At 36.4% G+C, this 21,476-nt stretch overlaps 1 protein-coding gene across 6 annotated transcripts; it reads left to right on the top strand.

Moving 5' to 3' along the window:
• Window positions 1-3,672: 3,672 nt before the first annotated feature.
• LOC142541013 (periodic tryptophan protein 2-like) lies at window positions 3,673-8,079 on the top strand. Of its 6 annotated transcripts, none has more exons than XR_012819204.1 (8): window positions 3,675-4,947; window positions 5,268-5,519; window positions 5,621-5,713; window positions 5,903-6,274; window positions 6,465-6,809; window positions 7,153-7,380; window positions 7,484-7,915; window positions 8,044-8,079. XR_012819204.1 is itself a non-coding variant. In XM_075647550.1 (8 exons), exons 1-7 carry the CDS (start codon window positions 3,757-3,759, stop codon window positions 7,682-7,684), a joined length of 2,682 nt encoding a protein of 893 aa, XP_075503665.1. In that variant the 5' UTR covers window positions 3,675-3,756; the 3' UTR covers window positions 7,685-7,686; window positions 8,044-8,079. The 6 variants fall into 6 exon arrangements, 5 of the variants coding, with proteins under 5 accessions (XP_075503667.1, XP_075503665.1, XP_075503666.1 ...); XM_075647550.1 differs by having other exon boundaries at window positions 7,484-7,686; XM_075647551.1 differs by having other exon boundaries at window positions 7,484-7,686; window positions 7,789-8,079.
• The last annotated feature ends 13,397 nt before the right edge of the window (window positions 8,080-21,476 follow it).

Here is a 21,476-nt window from a genome sequence, read left to right as displayed (position 1 = left end):
GCATATGCGGGAGCAGAGGAAAGCTTGAACGCCGAGACCAGTAGGTCTCGCGCATATGTGCCGAGGAAGGTCGCGCATATGCGCGAGACGTGCAGTGCAAAGAAATGGGCCACTTGTCTTTGCCATGCAAGTTGTATTAAAATAACTTCATTCTTAATCAGACTTGGGATAGAAAAGAGAAGACCGAGGCTCCGTGTAAAGAAACTCTCAAGCTTTTGCAAATAATAGAAACTTGATTTGTTGCAAGATCCGCCCGGTAGAATTTTGATTCGAGTTGATTTTCGAGTTCCTCTTGTCAAGAGCTTCGACAGGACGTAAGTTTTATTATTTTCTGATATGATTTGAAAATATGGTATTGAAGAAATCCTGATATGACTGATATTATCTGTTCCTGAGATTGTTATCGTTGTATAATCGGAATCAGATTGAAGAACGGATACCGTATGAATATGTTATTATTTTCAGATTGAATTTGATTGAGATTATACAGATTTGATATCAGATTAAGTTGTTATTGATTATGAGTTGAGATCGGTATTTGTTGATATTTGTATTGCTGGGTATATTGAGATTGTGCAGTTATGCCGTTGAAACAGAATTAAATTGAGTTCTGATTATATCCAGTATTGATTTGGGTTGTATATTGATATTGTACTTCTCAATATTGTCATTGCCAGATTGAGTATTGACATATTTGAATTCGAGACTTCGACTTCGTCAATTTGACAAGAGAAAGGTATAAATCAATGTCGAACCGGGAAGATACGACTCGAGTTTGATTTGACTCGAGTTTCCCAAAACCACATACTTTACTTATTGCATTGATATTTACAATTCATGAGATTGATATGCTTAGTCTATTGATTTATAGCAAAGCATGTATTGAGTCATGGGCGGATGTGCCTAGTCATTGGCGGAGGTGCCAAGTCTTTGGCGGATGTGCAAAGACACTGGATGTTTGGTTTATATCGATGTTGCTTAGGAGCGGATCAGCTTCTATTGCGGAGATTCAGTATATTTTGCCAATGTCCAGGAACCGGGATCCCTAGATTAGAGATGAATCGAGTCTGAGATGATGAGTCACGAGTTTGATTTACAGTTTTATATCGATTCATGTCTTCAGATTTTGATACATGTTATTGATATTTATTTCATGCTTTTATATCTGTTTATATGATTACATGTATACGTTGTTTATACTGGGAATATATTTCTCACCGGAGTTATTCGGCTGTTGTTGTGTTTGTATCTGTGCATGACAACATGTGGGACATGATCAGGGTCACGAAGAGGATGAGAGATTCAAGATTAGCGTGGAGATCCGGACTTAGAAGTAGATTTGGTTTACAACACTTGATGTTTAGTTGTCGAACCTTAGTTTGAGATAAATGTACTTTGTACCAGACTTGTACTTTACTGTTGATATGTATATCAGATTGATTATCATTTGTTTCGCACTTATGTATTCTAAAAAAAATTTAGACCCAGATTAATTAATTGATCCTAATGATGATAAGAAGACGAATTAGGTTCGGGTCCCCACCTTTGTTGGTATTCATTAAATAACGTGTGAATACTTTTTGATATCATCCTTATTAGTATTCATCCACAATACTTATTGGTGATCATTCATTATGCTAAGGACTATTCATATATAATAATCATTAACATTCATTAACAATACTTGTTAGTATTTATTAAATAAAAAAAAGATTACTTAATTTGATATCATACTTGTTAGTGAGTGATTTGTGTTCGTGACATACGTGAAGCCAAAATATTATACGTAAATTGGTACTTAAAATACCTAATTCGAGTCAATAGTTATTTTATTTGATCTTTTAAATACCTTTATTTCATTATTTGAGGATTTGAAAAAAAAAAACTATTGAGTGGTCTTTATTGGTAGCATCGTGAAATCAAAATAGATATCTAATTTGGTAGTTAAAGTACCTAAATTGAGTTAGTGGGTACTCAATTTGGCCTCAAAAGCAACTAATTCGTTCCAATAGATACTTGATTTCGTGTCGTAAATACCCTATTTCATTATTTAGATATGTAAAAAATATATTACGAATTTAATATTGAGTGGCTTTGTTGGTGGCATCCGTAAAGTCAAAATATGATACATAAATTAGTACTAAAGTACTTAGTTCGAGTAAATGAGTACTAGATTTGGCCTCATAAGCATCTAATTCGAGTCAATAGATACTTGATTTGGCCCCGTAAATACCTTTATTCCATTATTTGGGGATGTAAAAAAATATTATGGTGTTGATGTTGAGTGACTTTTATTGGTATCATCGTTGAGTTTAAATAAGATACCTAAATTTGTACTTAAAGTACTTAATTCGAATCAGCGGGTACTTGATTTGGCCTCAGAAGTACCCAATTTTTAGTCAATATGTACTTGATTTGGCCTCTTAAATCATTATTCCATTATATAGGGATGTAAAAAATATATTATGCAGTTGGTGTTGAGTGGCTTTTGTTGATGATATTATGAATTCAAAATATGATACATAAATTGATACTTAAAGAACCTAATTGAGTCAATGGGTACTTGATTTAACATCAGAGATACCTAAATCGAGTCAATAAATAATTGATTTGTCTCGTAAATACCCTTATTCCATTACATAAAGTTCTATTATGTTATAATTATGTGCCAAAATATTTTAATCATACCAAATAATATATTATCGATACCAAGTATCAAATTAATGATATCATCATGGATAAAAAAAATTAATTATATTAACATCATATCAATTATATAAAATAACATATTATTAATACCAAGTATCATATTAATGTTATCTAAATAGCACATTAATTATACTAACATATAAATGTCAAAACAATTAATGACCGTACTATGCTGGTACCATTAAATCAACTACATACTTACATTTTCTAAATATAATCATCAAGATAAAATACAAAATTTTCAGCATTCAATAACATTAAGCAAATTCTTCTACTATTAACTTTAGTTGGATTATTAATTAAAAAATACATAAGAAAATAATGTGTATATTGAGTTAAAAAATGAGTAGATAAGAAAATTGTCAACTATTTAAGGTTAAAATAGTAAAATAACCATTTATGTTAAAATACAACAAAAGTTGGTGTCAGGGGCTGCCGAAAAAACGAAACTCATGGATACTGAATCCTAATCAAAATCTTGACAGATGAATATTTTTACCAATTAACCAAAAATCAAAAGTTAATTAGATTAATAATTTTTTTTATAGCTCATACATTTTATAAAATGATATTTAGTGACCATTTAAACTTAATAGTTAGAGGTTTTTTTTAAAAAAAATTAACTAAAAACGTAATATATCATATTTTAGAATATACTTTAATTGCTAACTTAAATAATTGTTCAATAGAAACAACTAGACGGTTTTAGTAAAAATCAAATCTAATTGAAGTAAAACAATTAAATTATCAATTTATATACTTTTAACCTGAAAATCCAAAAATCGAAATAAAATTATGTAAACTGAATCGAACCAACCGGTGAATATCGTAGCCTCGTTAGCAACTTAGCATGCAAGGAGAAAAAACCATTAAGTTGGTAAGTTAGTCAATTTTTTTTTAATAAAAAAAATTGATTTAAATGGCGCATTTCGACAAGCACGCTTTTTTTTTTTTTTTTTTTTTGTTGGGGTCGAACTGCAGCTGAGAGATTAGGGCTTAAGAGTATAAAACCCTTTCCAAATTCGTTGAATCCTCAGTGAGTGAGACATGAATTACAGGTTCCAAAACCTAATTGGCGCTCCCTACCGCGGTGGAAACGTCGTCGTCGTGAACAACACCTTGCTCATCTCACCGGTTGGTAACCGAATCTCCGTCACAGACCTCTTGAAATCCGAGATCATAACCCTCCCTTGTCAGGCCTCCACCAACCTACGCCTCATCGCGGCCTCATCGGATGGTGTGTTCGTATTCACCGTCGACGAGAACAACCGCTGCTTCTTTATAAACCTCTCCCGCCGGGTTGTTCTTCATCGCCTATCTTTCAAACACCGAATATACGTTGTGAAATTCAGCCCTGACGGACGATTCATAGCTGTATCTGCGGGAAAGCTACTCCAGATATGGCGGTCTCCTGGTTTTAAGAAGGAATTTTTCCCATTCGAGTTGATTCGAACATTTGCAGATTGTAATGATATAATTACGTGTCTGGATTGGAGCCCTGACTCGGATTACGTAATTGTTGGGTCCAAAGATTTGACTTTGAGACTTTTTTGTTTGGAAAAGGTGAAGAAGAGTGACTCTAAGAAGCCGTTTTTGTTTTTAGGTCATAGGGATATCATTGTGGGTGCATTCTTTGGAGTAGATAAGAAAACAAATGGAATAGCTAGTGTTTATAGCTTATCACGGGATGGAGCGGTTTTTAGATGGGGATTTAGTGAAGCAGAGCTGGATTCTCCAGGGACACCAGAGCAGAGGCAGGAGCAGAATTCGGCAAGTGGGAATGATACAATTTTGAAGAAAAGGAAAGAAACTGATGGGAAAGACGATGAATTTGATGGAGAAAATGGGGTTTTATTGCATAAAATGAAATGGGAACTGATGAAAAAGGATTATCTAATGCAGGCTCCTGCAAAGGTAACATCGTGCGATTATCATCGGGGGCTTGATATGGTGGTAGTAGGGCTTTCTAATGGGGTCTTTGCTCTATATCACATGCCTGATTTTGTGTGCATCCATTTGTTGTCTGTTTCGAGAGAGAAGATCACTACAGCTATATTCAACGGCCTGGGAAATTGGTTAACATTCGGGTGTGCCAAGCTTGGTCAGTTGCTTGTGTGGGAGTGGAAATCAGAGAGCTATATACTAAAGCAACAAGGGCATTATTTTGATGTCAATTGCCTTGCTTATTCATCAGATTCGCAGCTCTTGGCTACTGGGGCAGATGATAACAAAATCAAGGCAAGTTCGACACATGAGTTTTTTTTATTTTGTTGGTAACACAACCAATTGACTATAAATAATTATATTTTTTTGTTGTTGTAAATGGCGCACAAATTGCTCCTGCTAACTGAGTAGTGCTGATGAGGCATGGGTCTGAAATCCAATCGGTTTATGCGTTTGTGCTCCATTGTGTCTTTGTATCTATTTCTTTTTATATAGATCCAACTTTTCCCAAGGACAAAGGCATTAATATATATTTTTTGAATTATTGTCTTGCGTATTGTTATTTTCTGGTATTTCCACGACATAAATCAGAAATTTAAAACTTGTTGGTACAGGTGTGGACTGTTTCATCAGGCTTCTGTTTTGTCACATTTTCTGAACACAATAATGCTGTTACTGCGCTGCATTTCATGGCTAGCAAGAATTGCCTCCTGAGTGCATCTCTGGATGGGACTGTTCGTGCATATGATCTGTTCCGCTATCGCAACTTTAAAATATTTGTGACCCCTACAACAAAGCAGTTTGTTTCTTTAACATCAGATCAGAGTGGTGACATCATTTGTGCTGGAACTCTCGATTCATTTGAGGTTTTGATAACTCCTATTTTTGGACTTGATATTTTCAATGATACGAGTCATATGACTTTATATGTTTTACTGATAAAATGGTAGTTGGCAAATACCTGTAGATATTTGTTTGGTCCATGAAGGATGCACGACTACTGGAAGTTCTAAGCGGCCACGAGGGTCCTGTTCATGGATTAATGTTTTCTCCCAATCAGGTAAATTCTTTGTGAAAGACATTTTTTCTAACCTATCATTTTTTTCATCTGTCACGATTCATTTAGATCATCATTAATCTTAAATTTCAGATGTGCATAGATAATGTTCTTTGATTGCATTTTGGAGCTTAGAACGAGATATATTGTTGGTTATTAATCCGTATTAAAAGTTTCCTAGTTACCTTGCAGGCTATTTTGGCATCCTCTTCGTGGGATAAAACTGTTCGCCTGTGGGACATTTTCGAAGGAAAAGGTGGAATCGAAAAATTTGATCATACGCATGATGTTCTTACAGTTGTTTATAGTCCTGATGGTAAACAGATGGCTTGTAGCACGCTAGATGGTCAAATTCATTTTTGGGATCCTATACAAGGCTTGGAAATGTTTACAATTGAAGGGCGTAGGGACATTGCTGGTGGGCGTCTGATGACCGATCGAAGGTCAGCTGCAAACTCGAGTGCCGGAAAGTACTTCACAACTTTGTGTTATTCCTCTGATGGTAGCTATATATTGGCTGGGGGAAATAGTAAATACATTTGTATGTATGATGTAGCTGACCAGGTCAGTTTTAATTCAAGCCATGCGCTTTACTGGAGCTTTTGTAGGATAATAGTATATTTTGTTGCAATTTTCTTTTATGTTTTTCAGTAACATGATTGTGATAAATTATTTGTAACAAAATGACATGAGTTAGCACTTTCTATTAAATATATAGTCATATTATGACACTTAATACTTATAAACGTATCAGGTCCTGTTGCGGAGGTTCCAAATCACACACAATTTATCACTAGATGGGGTTCTTGATTTCTTAAACTCGAAAAATATGACCGAAGCAGGTCCACTGGATTTGATTGATGATGATGATAGTGACACAGAGGAAGGCGTGCATAAGCAATCACGAGATAGATTGGCGTATGATTTACCTGGTGCGATGCCAAACCATGGAAGACCCGTTATTCGAACAAAATGCTTGAGAATTGCACCAACTGGCCGGAGTTGGGCCGCAGCAACAACAGAAGGGGTGTTGCTGTATTCTATGGATGATACCTTCATATTTGACCCCACGGATCTTGACATGGATGTCACTCCTCAGGTTAGTTTAACATTCAAGTTTGATCTCAAGATTTGGAAAAATGAACTTCAAGCTAGTTTGAATTAAAGCTCGATTTGTTCAAACTTAATCATCGAGCTCTATTAAGGAAATATTGTTTGAACATCAAAATATAGTTGAACGTCTTGGTTTTAATTCGATAGCCTACAAAATGAATTGGATAGAATTCTTAGTGACTTTAAAAGCTCACCAGTAGATTAATCTGCACTCTAATCCAGTCCCATTTCTTTATATTGTACTGAAAATCAATTGCAATTCATGTCGGTCCTTTGAAATACTCCCATAACATTGACTTTTCTGATCCCTGCCTATCTTTGTTGAGTAGGCAGTTGATGATGCATTGAAAGATGATCAGCCGAAAAGAGCATTATTTCTCAGCCTGCGTATGAACGAAGATGCCCTAATAAAGAAGTGTATTCTCACAGTCGCCCCAGCAGATATATCGGATGTTGCCTCGTCAGTCCCTGCCAAATATTTGCAGAGATTAGTGGAAGCGCTGGCAGATCTTCTGGAAAATTGTCCACATTTGGAGTTTATTCTTAGATGGTGCCAGGTTACACAAAACCTACCATTAATCGATCTATATTTATCTTGCAAATGAAGAAACAGAAATTTGCGTTGCAGAACAAATTGTGACATTTTTTGACTTTTTTTAGGAACTGTGCAAATTCCATGGCACCGTAATTCAGCAGAATTTCACAAACCTGCGACCTGCTCTTAGAACCTTGCAAAACGCAATTACTCGGTTGCATACAGATCTGTCCGATACTTGTTCCTCAAACGAGTATATGCTTCGATATTTATGCTCCACTAGCAAAAGAGATAAAAGTCATCCCTATGATATAAATTTCCAGTGATGGTGAGAATTTTTTTTCAATTCCTTGTTTTTAAGCTTAATATTTCATGATGGCGTTAAGGTACACCCTGATTCATATATTGATGTATATCATTGGAACAGAAGATAGGTGATCCCACCTCCAAAAGAATACACGTCTGTGTGGCCATAAATGCCACCAGCTAGACCTGATCATGTTTCTGTTCGAAATATGCACTGAAGTTAAAACCGACGGAGTTGCGGTTTCTTTTTGGTTAGTAGAAAGTAGTAACTAGAATTGAATCCGACACTGAATCCAGAATTGTAGAATCATCTTACATTTTAAGGTTTTGAGCATACATAGACAACTTGATCCGTATAATAACCCACTTCATTTCACAGGGATTACTGTGGACAAATGTTTGAAATTCTTTATACGAGATGTTTTTGAAACGCATACATAGCTTGAACCTGATGAAACTGGATGCCTCAAGAAAGAATGACAGCCGCAATGAGTTTTAGCTTTGTTTCTTTTAAAGATTTTACAAGGGCAAAACCATTGTACCTGGTAGAATTGATTTGTGGGCGGATCTCATTGGACTTCTGACGTTGTAGAATAACTTGCAACTGTTCGATCATTTGGGCTGGTTAAAGAGGTGGTTTCAATCACACAACATGAATGATATTTTGCTGTTCTGCTCTTCAGTTTTCTGAATATGCCGAGGCAAGTTGGTTGATTCATGACATTGGCAAGTTATATTAAAGAATTTTTTGTTTTTGAATATGCCGAGGCAAGTTGGTTGATTCATGACATTGGCAAGTTATATTAAAGAATTTTTTGTTTTTTTCTGTTCGACTAAAATTCTTGCATATGTTTTGTATGGATATTTCTAGAAATGATCCTATGTTTGTTAGGATATTTAGCCAATATAACTCCCGATTAATCGGGATAGTTAACAAGATTTTATTGTAAACATTTGGAAAACATCCATTCAGTTCTCATAACATCAATTGCATTTTTTTTTGTTTTGTTAGGAGCACTTCAAAAATGTCAACTTCGAAAATAAATCTTCCTTGACATCTCAACAATTCATATGAGAGAATAAATTTTATATTGTGTCAATTTATTGTAATATATAATAAATTTAGAGAATAAAGAACTGTTTTTCTGTTTATACTTGGCCTAGAAAAAATAAATTTATGTTAGAAACAAATTTATCATGAAACCCAATATTAATAAATTTTATAAATAAATTTATCAAGAAACCAATAAATAATAATAAAAATTTATATTTAGCTAATTTTTTTTAGTGATGTGTAATAAGAAAAAATCCACAAATAACAATTTATACCGAGTCAATTTGTATGATAGGGTTTTTTTTTTCAAAATTATGAGCTTATAAAAAAAATGAGTCTGAGTCGGATGGCTCTTGGGAAGAGCCCGTTGACCGATGTAGATTCTGATAAGTATATAAATTCGAACCCTAATCAAAAGAAGTCAATGGACTACAGGAATGGCAAATGGAATTCAATATCAAAAAAACCAAACCAAAAGCTACACGTGTCCAAATGAAATACATCTTGAACTCAAACCCCATTTCGAAGAAACAACAAAAGATGCATTTTTGGTACAATTTTAGATAGTTCTTCAAGGCGACCGTTGTCTTGAAATAGCGGGAAAGTCCCTAAATCCAGCTCGTCTTGCAAAACGGGCGTCTTCTCCGGGGCGACTGCTTGTTCTTGACTCCCCTCTATAACTTGATCTCGATCTTGAGTAAGCAATGTAATTCTCTCTTTCATAACTTGATCTCGATCTTGAATTGGTACGATTGTTTTCTCTGTCATACCTTGCTGGTGACCTTGAAATTGAGAAGGAATTTCCTCCTCCATTGTTTGACCTAGGATTCGACCCTGAAACGGTTGGATTGTTTTCTATGGGATAGCTCGATGTTGATCTTGAAATCAACAAGGAATTCCCTCTTTGACTGAGTGATGTTTGACTGGACTCAGAAATGGTTTGGATTATTTTCTCTGTTATACATCGATGTTGGAACTGAACTCGACGAGTTACTTTGATTGTTAGAGCTTGGACTTGAATTGTCTGCCGTTGATCTCCAATGAAGACTGTCGTATTCTCCTGAGAAATCAGAATCGCTCACCTCTGTCTCCAGAGATGTGAACAAAGTGGAATCGGATAGAGGTAGACTACCAAACACATCATCGTCAAAATCAGACATTTCTTCCATAGGGAAATCGAAAAAGGTTCCATCACTCCAAAAATCAGCATCCCCCAACTCATCCCAGCTAGGCCACCCATCCCAAGCATCTTCAAAATCATTGATATCTAGTTGTCGCTCCAACATTGTCCAGTTTGATTGCCGGATTGCACTGGTTTCTGATGGATGATCAGAGGGGTGTTCAAGTCTAGCATGCTTCCTTAGCTCGGTATAATTTCCACTGAAATTGCATTTTTCTAGAGAACAGCATCTTGTTTTCGAGTTCATGAACCTCCTTGCAGGCTCTTTGACAACCCATCCTGTGATACATCCCCGACAAAGGGGGCAAATGAGGTCAGACTTCTGTCCTGTCGTCGTTGAAGATGAAAATGACTTTCAATATTGATCAAGGCAATTTGAGTGTCGGTAGCTCGTGTCGCACATGAAAGGGCGACAACCTTTCTCCTGGGAGGAACATAGTAACAGGACAGCATTGTGTGGATGCTCCATGCAAATGGGGCATCGGGCTTCTTCCCATTCTCTTTCATCCCCAACAAGAGGCGATGAGCTTCCACCATCGTTGCAAACTGTGTCCTTCAAGCTGCAAGAATAAGGAGATACTCTAGCCCGGTCAAAAGATGCCCTTCCATCTTTTGGCATTTCAGAAGTGGAGCAATTTTTTGGAATTTAGTTAGCCGCAACTGGCTGGGGCTTCTAAAAATTTTCAAATTACAATTTCATGAAGAAGTTAGTTATGAATTGTTCACCGTTTCAATGCATAAAAGAAACAATAATACTGTATTTCTCTACAATTCAGACAGCTCAAAAAATTCAGTTTAGTTATAAATTAATATGTCTACACAAGCCGAACCCAACAAACAAAATATTCTAAAAACTGCATAACATGAGAGGGTTTAAAAATTTATGCATAACCTCTGCATGAGAGAAATCACAAGAAAAAAAAAGTATAATTCGAATTTCCCTTGTACTTTGTGTGGATTAAAGAATCTCGTTGCTAAATTGAAATCCTAGGTTTTATCCATGTCAACAAGCCAACTAATTTACAACAGAAAAGAAAGAATCTTTCTTTCTAAAATTTCTCTAATATTACAGATCTGGTGATTTTTGTTCTTCTTATGAAACTTTATGTTATTTCCGGTACCATTCAACTAAAAACAAAAGGATAAAATTTCTTAAAAATCCGGTCACCGGAAACCAACAGCTAACTTCGTTTCATTATGTTCTTTAAAAAGATAGAATTAATTTCAGAATTCTAATCAACGCAGTATATTGACTTTACAGATACCAGAATCGAACACGAACGAATCATGACGAGTAAACTCTCGAAAATCTTCTCCATATAAGAAATCAAAACCCGAATTCACACATAATTACCCAAATCAAACCACCGAAAACAGAAATTACACAAACAATTAGGACCCCGAAGAACTAAAAAATCACTAAATAAACAAAAAACCAGAAATCAAGTACCTCAAACTATAAATCGCAAAGTGATCGACCTCCGCCGACTATAACACCAGCAAAAAAATTCCCTGCGGCGATTAAATTTCTCAGATTTACACTTGCAGAGAATTAACACGAGGTAAAGTAATAGGGCACAGGGCTTTGAGAGATCGGAAATTCATATGAAACCGTGTACCGACTCGCTTCGAAAGGGACCGTCCGGTCGGAGGATTTGATAGCTGCGGAAAACCAGTGCCCAAATATGACCGACGCTGTAAGACGAAGGGAGATTCTTTTATTAAAAGGAAAAAAATACGGAAAAAAAAGAAAATATACATTTTCATATATACTTTTGGGTAGGGACACCTTTGAGGTATCTCATTCAGATTTGTAGTCCAACGTATGATTATTTATATTTGACGAAAATTTGTGTGAGATTGTCTCACAGATTGTATTTTGTGAGACAGATAACTTATTTGGGGCATCCACGAAAAAATATTACTTTTTATTCTAAGAGTTTTACTTGTTATTGTGAATATCGGTAGGATGAACTCGTCTCATAGATAAAGTTTCGTGAGACCAGTCTCATGAAAGTCCTACTCTTTATATTTTTCTTTAGAGGAACTAACCACGTGTTCGTTCATATTTGTGTAAGTATTATTTAATAATTTAATTTTAAAAGCTATAAAATTTATGAGTATAATAATTTTTTATTTTCTATTATATTCCTAGTCATACGATTATTATTTCAATTGGAATTGTGCTTAAAAAAGTAAAAAATACGAAAGTACAAGGAATTTATAAAAGTGAAAATAGTTAGGAAAAAGATCGTGTTGGTATTCAAATGGAGAGAAGTTAATAACCAGCCTCTAATTAGATATACAATATATGTTCATCTTAAAATCTAATCAAGTATCTACTCCATAAATAAAGTTATTATAAATGCGAAAATAGAGTATCCATATTTAATTCATGGTAGTAGCTATAAGGGTTTCTGTTGTAACATTTCATGTTCGTAATCTTGATTTTGATGTTAACAAAACTTGTTATTTTGTTTATAATAAATTTACCCAAGTACGCAGAAAGCTACCGAGCTTAAACTGAAGCTATCGAGATGCAAACTGAAAACACCAACTGATTGTCCAAACTGAACAGTTCAACTGATATATCAAAGACCAGTTCAACTGATTGTCCAGCTGATAGGTAGTTCAGCAGAAGATCTTCAGAAGCCCGGTCAGCTGATGAAGTGCTCAACTGGTGAAGAGCTAAGCTAGGCTTGTCAAATTGGATCAGGCCCGTTGGGCCGGCCCGCCCCGCCATAAAAATTGAGCGGGTTAGGTTGATAAAATAGCAGCCCGTTTGGAGGCGGGCCAAACGGGTTGAGCCCGTTTGGGTTGCGGTCCAAACGGGTTGAGCTCGTTTGGGTTGCTGGCTGGCCCGCCAAATTAGGGTCGAATTTTATATTTTTAAGTTTTATATAAAAATTCTTATTTCTTCCTTATTTTTTCTCATGTGCCTAACTTCAATCAATCTGGTAAAATCTCTATGCTTCTATTTTTTTTTGAAGATGTTATACTCTCCAGTCTCCTTCCTTTTTTAATGTTTAACTCGAATTAATCCAGAATTATCGAAATAATATAATAAATAAAGTAATCATGTATATTATTGAACACATAATATTTTCTGAAATTTACAACTGTCTGTTTTCTCGACTTTGTGTTATCTTCCAATGTTTCTCACTTTTTAAGAAAATGTGGATGGTAAGAGCTAGGTGCCTTGTGCGGACAAACCCTTAAGATCGTTAATTTTTGTTTTCATGTGATGACAAACCCTTAAGAAACTGGAGAAAGTCTATACTAAAAAAGATTTGGAATTCACATTTAAAGGTTTCATTGTATTTACGGTTGGTGATATTACATGAGTTAATTTTTAGTACATGTGTACGATGAAATCTTGTGTGAATTAGAATAAGCATTTTATTTTTTTATGGATCATGTTGATTGTTGTATGCTTTCAATGTCTTTAAGTTTTTTATGAAACTATTTGACTGAAATATATTTTTCTTCTATGTTTATTCTAATATTGTTTAGTATTTATTTTTTAAAAAAGCAATAAGTTGTTTGGCCCGCCTAACTCGCGGCCCAAGGTGGGTTGGGTTGGGTTGGCCATTTAGAGGCCCGCCTAATGGCGGGTTGCAGCGGGTTGCGGGCTGGTCCGCTCCGTCAGCCCGTTTTGACATGTATAAGCTCAGCTGACCAGTTCAAATGAATCAGTTAAATCAGTTCAGCTGACGAGGCAACTGATTTCACCAAACCAGTTCAAGACCAGTTCAACTGACCATTTCAGAACATCAATTAGGAGCCGACCAGTTTGCAGAAAACGACAAGCTTATCTAAATGGAATACAGATGTGTGCATTAAGGAAAGCAATTGTCCAGTCAAAGGACAATAATGAATGTTGCAGCAGAGCTTAAAGTAAAGACCTCCAGAATAGATGTCAAAAAGGACAAGACACAAATATCGAGGAACAGATTCAAACTGCAACAGACATATTTGATGAGTCTTGAAGAATGATTCACGAAGCCTCTATAAATACAAGATCAAGACCATCAACAAAAGAGTGTGAAAGTCATGAGAAAAGAAGAAGGGAACGCTCAACTTATATCAGCTTACAAGAAGCAATCCGCTCAGATTTGAGAGAACACTTCAACGTGTTATCTACTTAGATTAGAAGCGCAATTCCCTCAGTGTGTGAAAACACTTTCGTGTTGTATTCATAGATCAGTTCTCACACAATCACTCATATATACAGAGAGTTAAGCATATTGAATAGCTGAGTGACTCTTGTACAAAGACGTTAAACTTGTGATGTAGTCTTTAACACATAGACGTTAAACAAGTGTTGGCTGGAAGTTGTTGCCTTCAGTTTAGGCTAGGAGTTCGGTTAGGCAGTAGCGTAAGTCCTAAGTTGAGTGGGTTGATATAAGGTGTTGTATAAATCAAAGTCTTCTAATGGATCCTACCCGAGGTGGTAGAAGGGGTGACGTATGAGCAGTTAAAGTCTCCAAACATTCATAAACATATCTTGTGTACTTAACTGTTTAACTACTGTTTTCAAATTAATTTGATCAGTTTGAGATGATATTAGTTCAGTTATCACCATAACTGAACTGATACAAACAAGAACTGATCCCCTTATTTCAGTTATTCAGTTCACACAAGGTAATAGACTTTAAAATTAATCAGCTTTCTTAACAAATGATTATTTCGAGTATTTTTCGCTTGGATTAAAACCAAACTCGATCTAATCCATCGGTGTTTATATTCTCAGAACACGAGCTATTGCAGCTCATTGAGAATATTGTGTTTGAAGAACCTTCGTAGATGTTAGAACCGATCCATCAATTGATATCAGAAGCTAGCCCATCAATTGATATCAGAGCTAGCTGTTCTAAGAAGAACATTTGAAAACTGATATTTTAAATTTGTTTCAAAATGTTATTTAAAATGATTTTCGAAATCCTCTAAAAAAATTTATACGAGTTTATCGTGAGAAGATTATTGTATCTGCAACTAACATTGTAGCCACTTCTCTCGACTTCGTATTTTGATGTTTTAGCAGCTTGCAGGATTTTGAGTCCAAACTGAAAGCAGAATAGCTAAACTGATCAGTAGACAAAATTTCAGTTGCCAGCCTACTAATTCAGTTGATCAACATACAAAACTCAACTACGCTTAAATGTTGAATGATTAGGAGCTTAATCATCAGTAGTATACCGCCGCTTCATTGCCATATCATATCAAAGTAGATGATCTAGGCGGTTCAATATAAGTTGAGTCAAGTTTGAGTCAGCTAGGCCAGTTAGCCAGCACAAAGATCAAGTCCAATGCAAATTAGTTGCTCTTTTGGCAAAGAAACTCAAGATCGATGCAGTACTCAAAGCATTCAAGGCAACCAGTTGTTGGTTTATTCAGCTCTATTATGTATAAACCGACTGATATTTGATGTTGTTTAAAATATGCTATTGTAGTAGCAATTTCCCATACACATGTTGGTGTGCTTAAATGTATGCTACAAGGGACGCATATTTGATAAAATAAACATCATGTTTATCTAGTTAATTTCTATGTAACTGAACTGCTATCTTAAGATTTGTTGCCTAAACAATTTAATAGTCTAGTACATATTAAATTTAGGTAGAAGACAAACGAACGAAACACGGATCTACGAAATAGCTTGTAATAATAAACATGTAATCAATAGCGAACCTATATGAGAGTCGAGTCGAAGAGCTAAACATTTTTTATATCAATCTTCTTTTCGCAACTGTAGCACGTACGAGTTGATATTGTGGCACACAATTCAACCTAAGAAGAAAATGATATAAACATGCAACAAAAGAAAGATCAATACCCAGTGCGACAAACATGTTTAAAATTTGAGCTAACATATGTAAAAAATTTAGTACGTGGGAGTTTTGGAAGCGAAAGTAAAGTGAACTACAATTATGTTAATGTATATGTTAAGGTTTGTCGAAGTATATGAATATTTTTAATTAGGGTCAGGTGGAATGCAAAATAAGATTCGTAGAACATAAAAAAAGGGAAACATTCATTTCAAAAAGAAAGTAGAGATTTTATTTTTAAAATCATGGAAGTCAACTAACAATATGCCTCTTTTTTCGTTGACAACAAGTGATAAGAAGCACAACCCTTTCGTGTTCACAAGGAATTAATTTAAGGGCAAGCTTATGGCAAAAAAACAATAAAATTTCGTATATTTTAACAAGTGCAACCTTGCCACAGGTAAAAATGAGTATTGCCACACAGTTACGAGGAAATTTATTATTGACTAACACGATCATCTTATCACTTTGTTCTTTGTTTGGGTCATAAAAATCATTTTTATTAGGATGATTTTTGTTAGTTACATGATGCTATATGATATGATCCAGATGAATCAGGTGAGCTGAGTCGGGGCAATCTACCGAATGTGATAGAGTTTTGTTTGAAGGGGGAAATGAGCAAGGAGGTATATCTTGAGATAAGAATATATCATTGTGGTATGGCTACAATCGTGTCCTACAAACAAGAAGATGAACTTGTAAATGGACGCCGGAAGGAGTGTCCGGCGTGGCCACTCCGATGTTTAAGTCAGCAGGTGGAATATGAAGAGAACTAGCGTAGAGAAATAAATGCTACTGGTGTGTCTATGTCCATATATCTGAATGCATAAGTGCAAAGTAAACCTGCTATTTATATGAAGGAAGATGATGACTTTTCCTTGTTTTCAATGCCTACTTACCACTTGTAGCTGCCACCTACTTGCTGTCAAGCCGTCTTGACTTTTTCATCACGTCAAATCAGTAAGATTTTGCCAGGTACGCTTATCAAGAGAATATATTACCTGCTTTCGCACTCGAGTGCAATGCTATTACCGAGGCATCCCGAGTAGAGAGTCATTATCCGAGAATTTGCCGGAGAGCTCGGGCTTCTGATTGCCTGGCAAATGATGTCCCAGGCACTCTCCTACCCGGCTACTCATGAGCCCTTTCTGTAGGCTTACCCTGATCCGGATCATCCATTTACTATCACATGTCATCCATGACCTGGGCCCTTCCGGGGGTATCACCATTTCCTCTTTGAATAGTCAGGCTAGAGTTATACTCGATGTCCCGATCAGTCATTCTTGGGCTCCAATAGAACGACAATCAACTCTTGTTATAAAAGCATCGAGGCCTCATGCCTCCTGGACCCGAGATAGAGTGTCGGGGCCTCATGCCTCCCGGGCTTTAAAAGATTTTTGTCGTTTTGTATTCCTAGGTTGGTAGGGCTAACGTCATAATGACGTGTGCTCTAAAATTTTAACGGCCCAAAAACGCTTTGAATTCCGAGGAGGCAAACAGTCTGAAACGCCTCGATTTTCGATGTTTTTTTTCGTATTCCCACACAATTTTAGAGGCGCACCCCAGTCGTCCGATTTCTCTTTAGATCAACGGTTGAGATCATTTTCCTTTTGCATATATAAAACGTTGAACCCTCCTCATTTGTCATTTTTACAATTTCGAATTCTCTTCCACAATCTTCCTAAAGATCTCTGACGTATTGTGCTCTGCAGTTCCGATGTGACCTCCATTTTCAATAAGTCTTTCTTCGATCAATCTCGTAAGTTTTTCTTCCCCGTTTTCTTCAAAAATGTCAAACTCTACGTCTTCCACCTCTGGAGCAAATACGCGAGGCTCGACTGGTTACGAGTCTACCGCGATGCGCTCTAATTCCTCCCCTTCTCCTTCCCGAAAATATTTTTCCGTTCGCCCTCCCTAAAAACCCAAAAAATTAACAACTAAAACATCCTCTTCTGGCCCGTCCCGAGCTCTAAAAAAAGGCAAGTGCAAAGCTCGGGCTTCCTCCCCTTCTCACTCCGAGATTCCTGGGGTTCCATGGTTTGATTCAATGAGCAGCACTTTGCCCTCGGGAGCAGACGAAGAACTTCATGTTCTCGGCTCTATTCCACCTTCCTACCCTATTCTGATCCCTGGCCACTCTGATAGGGCCGGTCACTCTCCTCCTGGTTTCAATACTTTCTTCGGGGACCAGATTAAAAATGGTATTCGTTTTCCAGTTCCCTCCTTCTACATCGAGGTTGCCAAAATTCTTTGGTGTCCCCGTGAACCCACTTCACCCTAATTCTTTCCGAATCATGGCTTCTACTTATATTCTTTTTATTATGCACAATCGTCTCATCACCCCTCTGATTTTACATTATTTTTTCATTTGCCGGATGGGAGATTATCTGCCCGGCTAAAAGCTCGCTTCCTTGATGATATCCCTTCTTCCCAGAAGGGGTGGGAAGGACGCTTCTTTTACATTCACCTTCCGACTCCCCTTCCTTGTTTACATATGTCTGCACATTTGTTTGGGGGTAAGAAACTGAGTGATCTTCATTTCTTGGCACCAAGACGTTATCTTTTTCCCTTGAAACTGCCTTCCATTGTTTGAAATTAATTTCCTGGGGATCCCGAACCGACATACAATGTTTTTCCAGAGAAATTTAAACACTTCCTTCTCGGTGATCTTTGGCAGAGGTTCGGCCTCGACCCACTTGGAGAAGTAGTCTACTGCAACCAAGAGAAACTTCTTTTGAGCTCCACCCACTGGGAAGGGTCCCACAATATCCATTCCCTACTTGTCGAAAAGTCAAGATGCCCAAATAGGCTTCATAGAAGTGGCCGATTATTTTGAAAATTCGAATGATATTGACACCCTTCACATGCTCGGACCACTTGGGAAGAGTCTTGGCTTATACTCGGCCACCAGAATCCAGCCAGCGTTGCTTTCCGGGCCAACGTTGTTCCCCCGAGATGCTCCCCGAAACGCCCTTAATGTATTTCCCGGAGGACATAATCCACCTCTTCCAGAGCTAAGCATTTCAACAAAGGTCCATGGTATGATCTCCTGTATAAGATGTTATTCAAAAGAACGAACCTTGGAGCTTGTTTTTTGATCTTCTGGGCTTGAACTCTATCCTCGGGTAATATATCATGTGTTAGAGTAGGTGCCCAGTCGAGCCAAGTGTTAGGCCGAGTGTTCACAATAAAACTCTATGTATAAACAATCTTTATTTTAATAATATTTGAAATTATTGTTTTGGCACATCTTTATCTGTATACCCATGCTAGTTGCATAGATAAAGTCCTTGAATATAAAAATAGTAGAAAGAATATTATGATGAGTATCATGAAAGTCATATTTGCAATACTGTATATTCTAAACAGTTCCTAGTCGATTTAGCCGCCGCTAAGAAGGATATAGGCCGCTCGAGTTCGAGACTAGTATCTGCGATGTGAGTACCGTGTTTCATTTGTAGGGGACATTGTGATGTACGAACATGCAGATAGGTGCTCCTTGTAGAGCGCACTGAACAACCCTCCATATAGGACTTTCCAAGTGGTTCTCACTTTTCGAGTGGAAACGTCCTAGTTTATGGTTGTATACCATTAGTCCTTATGACCCGGGACAACATTGAGACTCTATGTGCTAGCGTTACATTTTGACTTGTTTACCGACTCTCATGGGGTCATCAGGTGGCAAGGTTGGGTATTTTGTCGAAACATATAAGAGTCGATGCATAGTGGTCGGGGATTCACCGCTTACCTTCGGGTACGGATATCCTATGTGATCACATGTATATGTAGTATGAAATCTCTGATCAGAGTATGGTGGTAATTATGAAAGGGGTTTCATAGATTACACCATCGATGCAACTACGACATGACACATAGTATCAATTCTTTGACAGCTCTCGATATACCAATAGTTGTCGAATCGGTCGGGATATATGAGATGAAGGGACCGTACTGTACGCTAACCATAATTGAATGGTTCTTGCATGCACTATCATTTGATACCTAGGGAATCATGTAAGCGATGCTGCTAGGCGTTTAACATGATTGGTTGGGTACTATTAGACTTGAGTTCTGACGTTCTTATTATCAAGGAGTTGATAATTAAGAATGGAGCAATTGGGGTATGCTTTTATAAGGACATGTTTAGTCCCGAATCACATTGTGATGTAAACCCACGGCTAGTTGTATCATTGAACCATTGAGGGTCACACAAGTGCTAACTTTTTAGATCCCATTGAGAAGTAAAATAGTTCAATGTGTTGAACGGCTTATAAAGGAGTTTATAAGCGTAAATAAAAAAAAATGACTTCTATAAGGAGAATGTAACTTTTAATTTGAGGAAGTGTTCCTAAATTAAAAGTTGGCCAAACAAATAATGTATTTGAAAATTGTGATTTTCATAAACATTATTATGACTAAATTAAATTAATTCAAGTGTTGAATTAATTAAACACTAGTGGACATAGTAGAGTCCAAATAATTAAATTAATTCAAGTGTTGAATTAATTAAACAACATTGGACCTTGTAGAGCCCAATTAGAAATAATTATTTAACTAGTGGGCTTGAGTAAAATCAAGTAAGGTTTAATTGGTCTCAAATTTGTTTGAGACAATTAAATTAAAGTCCATGGGTCTTGTAATTATTACAAGCCCAAATAAGATTGCATGCATGGGAAGGTAAAAGGTTGGGATACAATTTTTTCAATGTCCAAGGCATGGCATGCTTTTGGAACACAACACCTTTTCTCATAACCAAGAAAAGTCTCCCCTTCTCTCCTTCCACAAGACATGGCCGAAATTCCTAAGTGATTCTCCACCATTTTTCTTCTTCATTTTGTTGAGGAAAGATTATTCTTCTCAATGAAAAGTACTGTAATTTTTCTAGTGCAAAATTAGAGTGGTTCTACTTTGTTAGTGGTGGACCTAATTTTGAAGGAAAGAGTTCAAGAACAAGGATGCTTGTAGATTGGGTCATCCATTCAAGAGCTAAGGTGTTTACACCTTAGTTGGAGCCATTATCAATCTCTTGAGATTGATAGGTACTTCTCTAAACACACTATGCATGACATATTTTGTGTTATGTTATTTGCTACACTACTAGTGGGTGCTCATTTTTCACTTGTTGAAAATCAATTTTTGAAACTTCCATTGCGCATTCGGGCACCGTAACCGATCCCCTTTCAAGTGGTATCATGAGCTATGATTACAATTTTAGTGTAGCAAATCCATGATATTATATTGAGGACAATTTCTAATCGCATGAGATAATTTTTGCAACAAAAACCGAGGCCATTTTGGGGCATATTTCGGGCAGCAAGGGCAGCTCGAGGGGCTGCCCGAACGACCCATTGAAAAATAAATAAAAAAAATTTTTGTGTGCAAGTTGGCCGAATCCGGCGACGGCGATGACGACTAGGGTTTTCAAAAGTGTTTTGGAATATCAAAGTGTCATGGGCCTTGAAGTTCTTGGGCCATTAGATAGCTAACACAATTTGTGAATTTAAATGGGCCAAAATAGTTTTTTGGTGAAAAATGATTTTTTGGGCCCTTAAATTTAAATTTACAAAAGTTGTACATATTTTCTCATGAAATAAATAATTGAAGTTGGACTTGAATTATTTATAGTAAATTGTGATTTACAAGAAATTCGGTTATAAATAAAGTAATTAGAAAGTAGACAAAGGAGTTTGTATACTTTGTTAATCTAGTTTATAATCGTGGCGGTTAGTGATTGGATCAAGATATATAAT

The sequence above is a fragment of the Primulina tabacum genome, chromosome 3 (assembly GCF_025594145.1).
Source record: "Primulina tabacum isolate GXHZ01 chromosome 3, ASM2559414v2, whole genome shotgun sequence".
Taxonomy (NCBI): domain Eukaryota; kingdom Viridiplantae; phylum Streptophyta; class Magnoliopsida; order Lamiales; family Gesneriaceae; genus Primulina; species Primulina tabacum.
The sequence above is the reverse complement of the archived record's forward strand: the minus strand, read 5'-3'. Positions and strand labels throughout refer to the sequence as shown.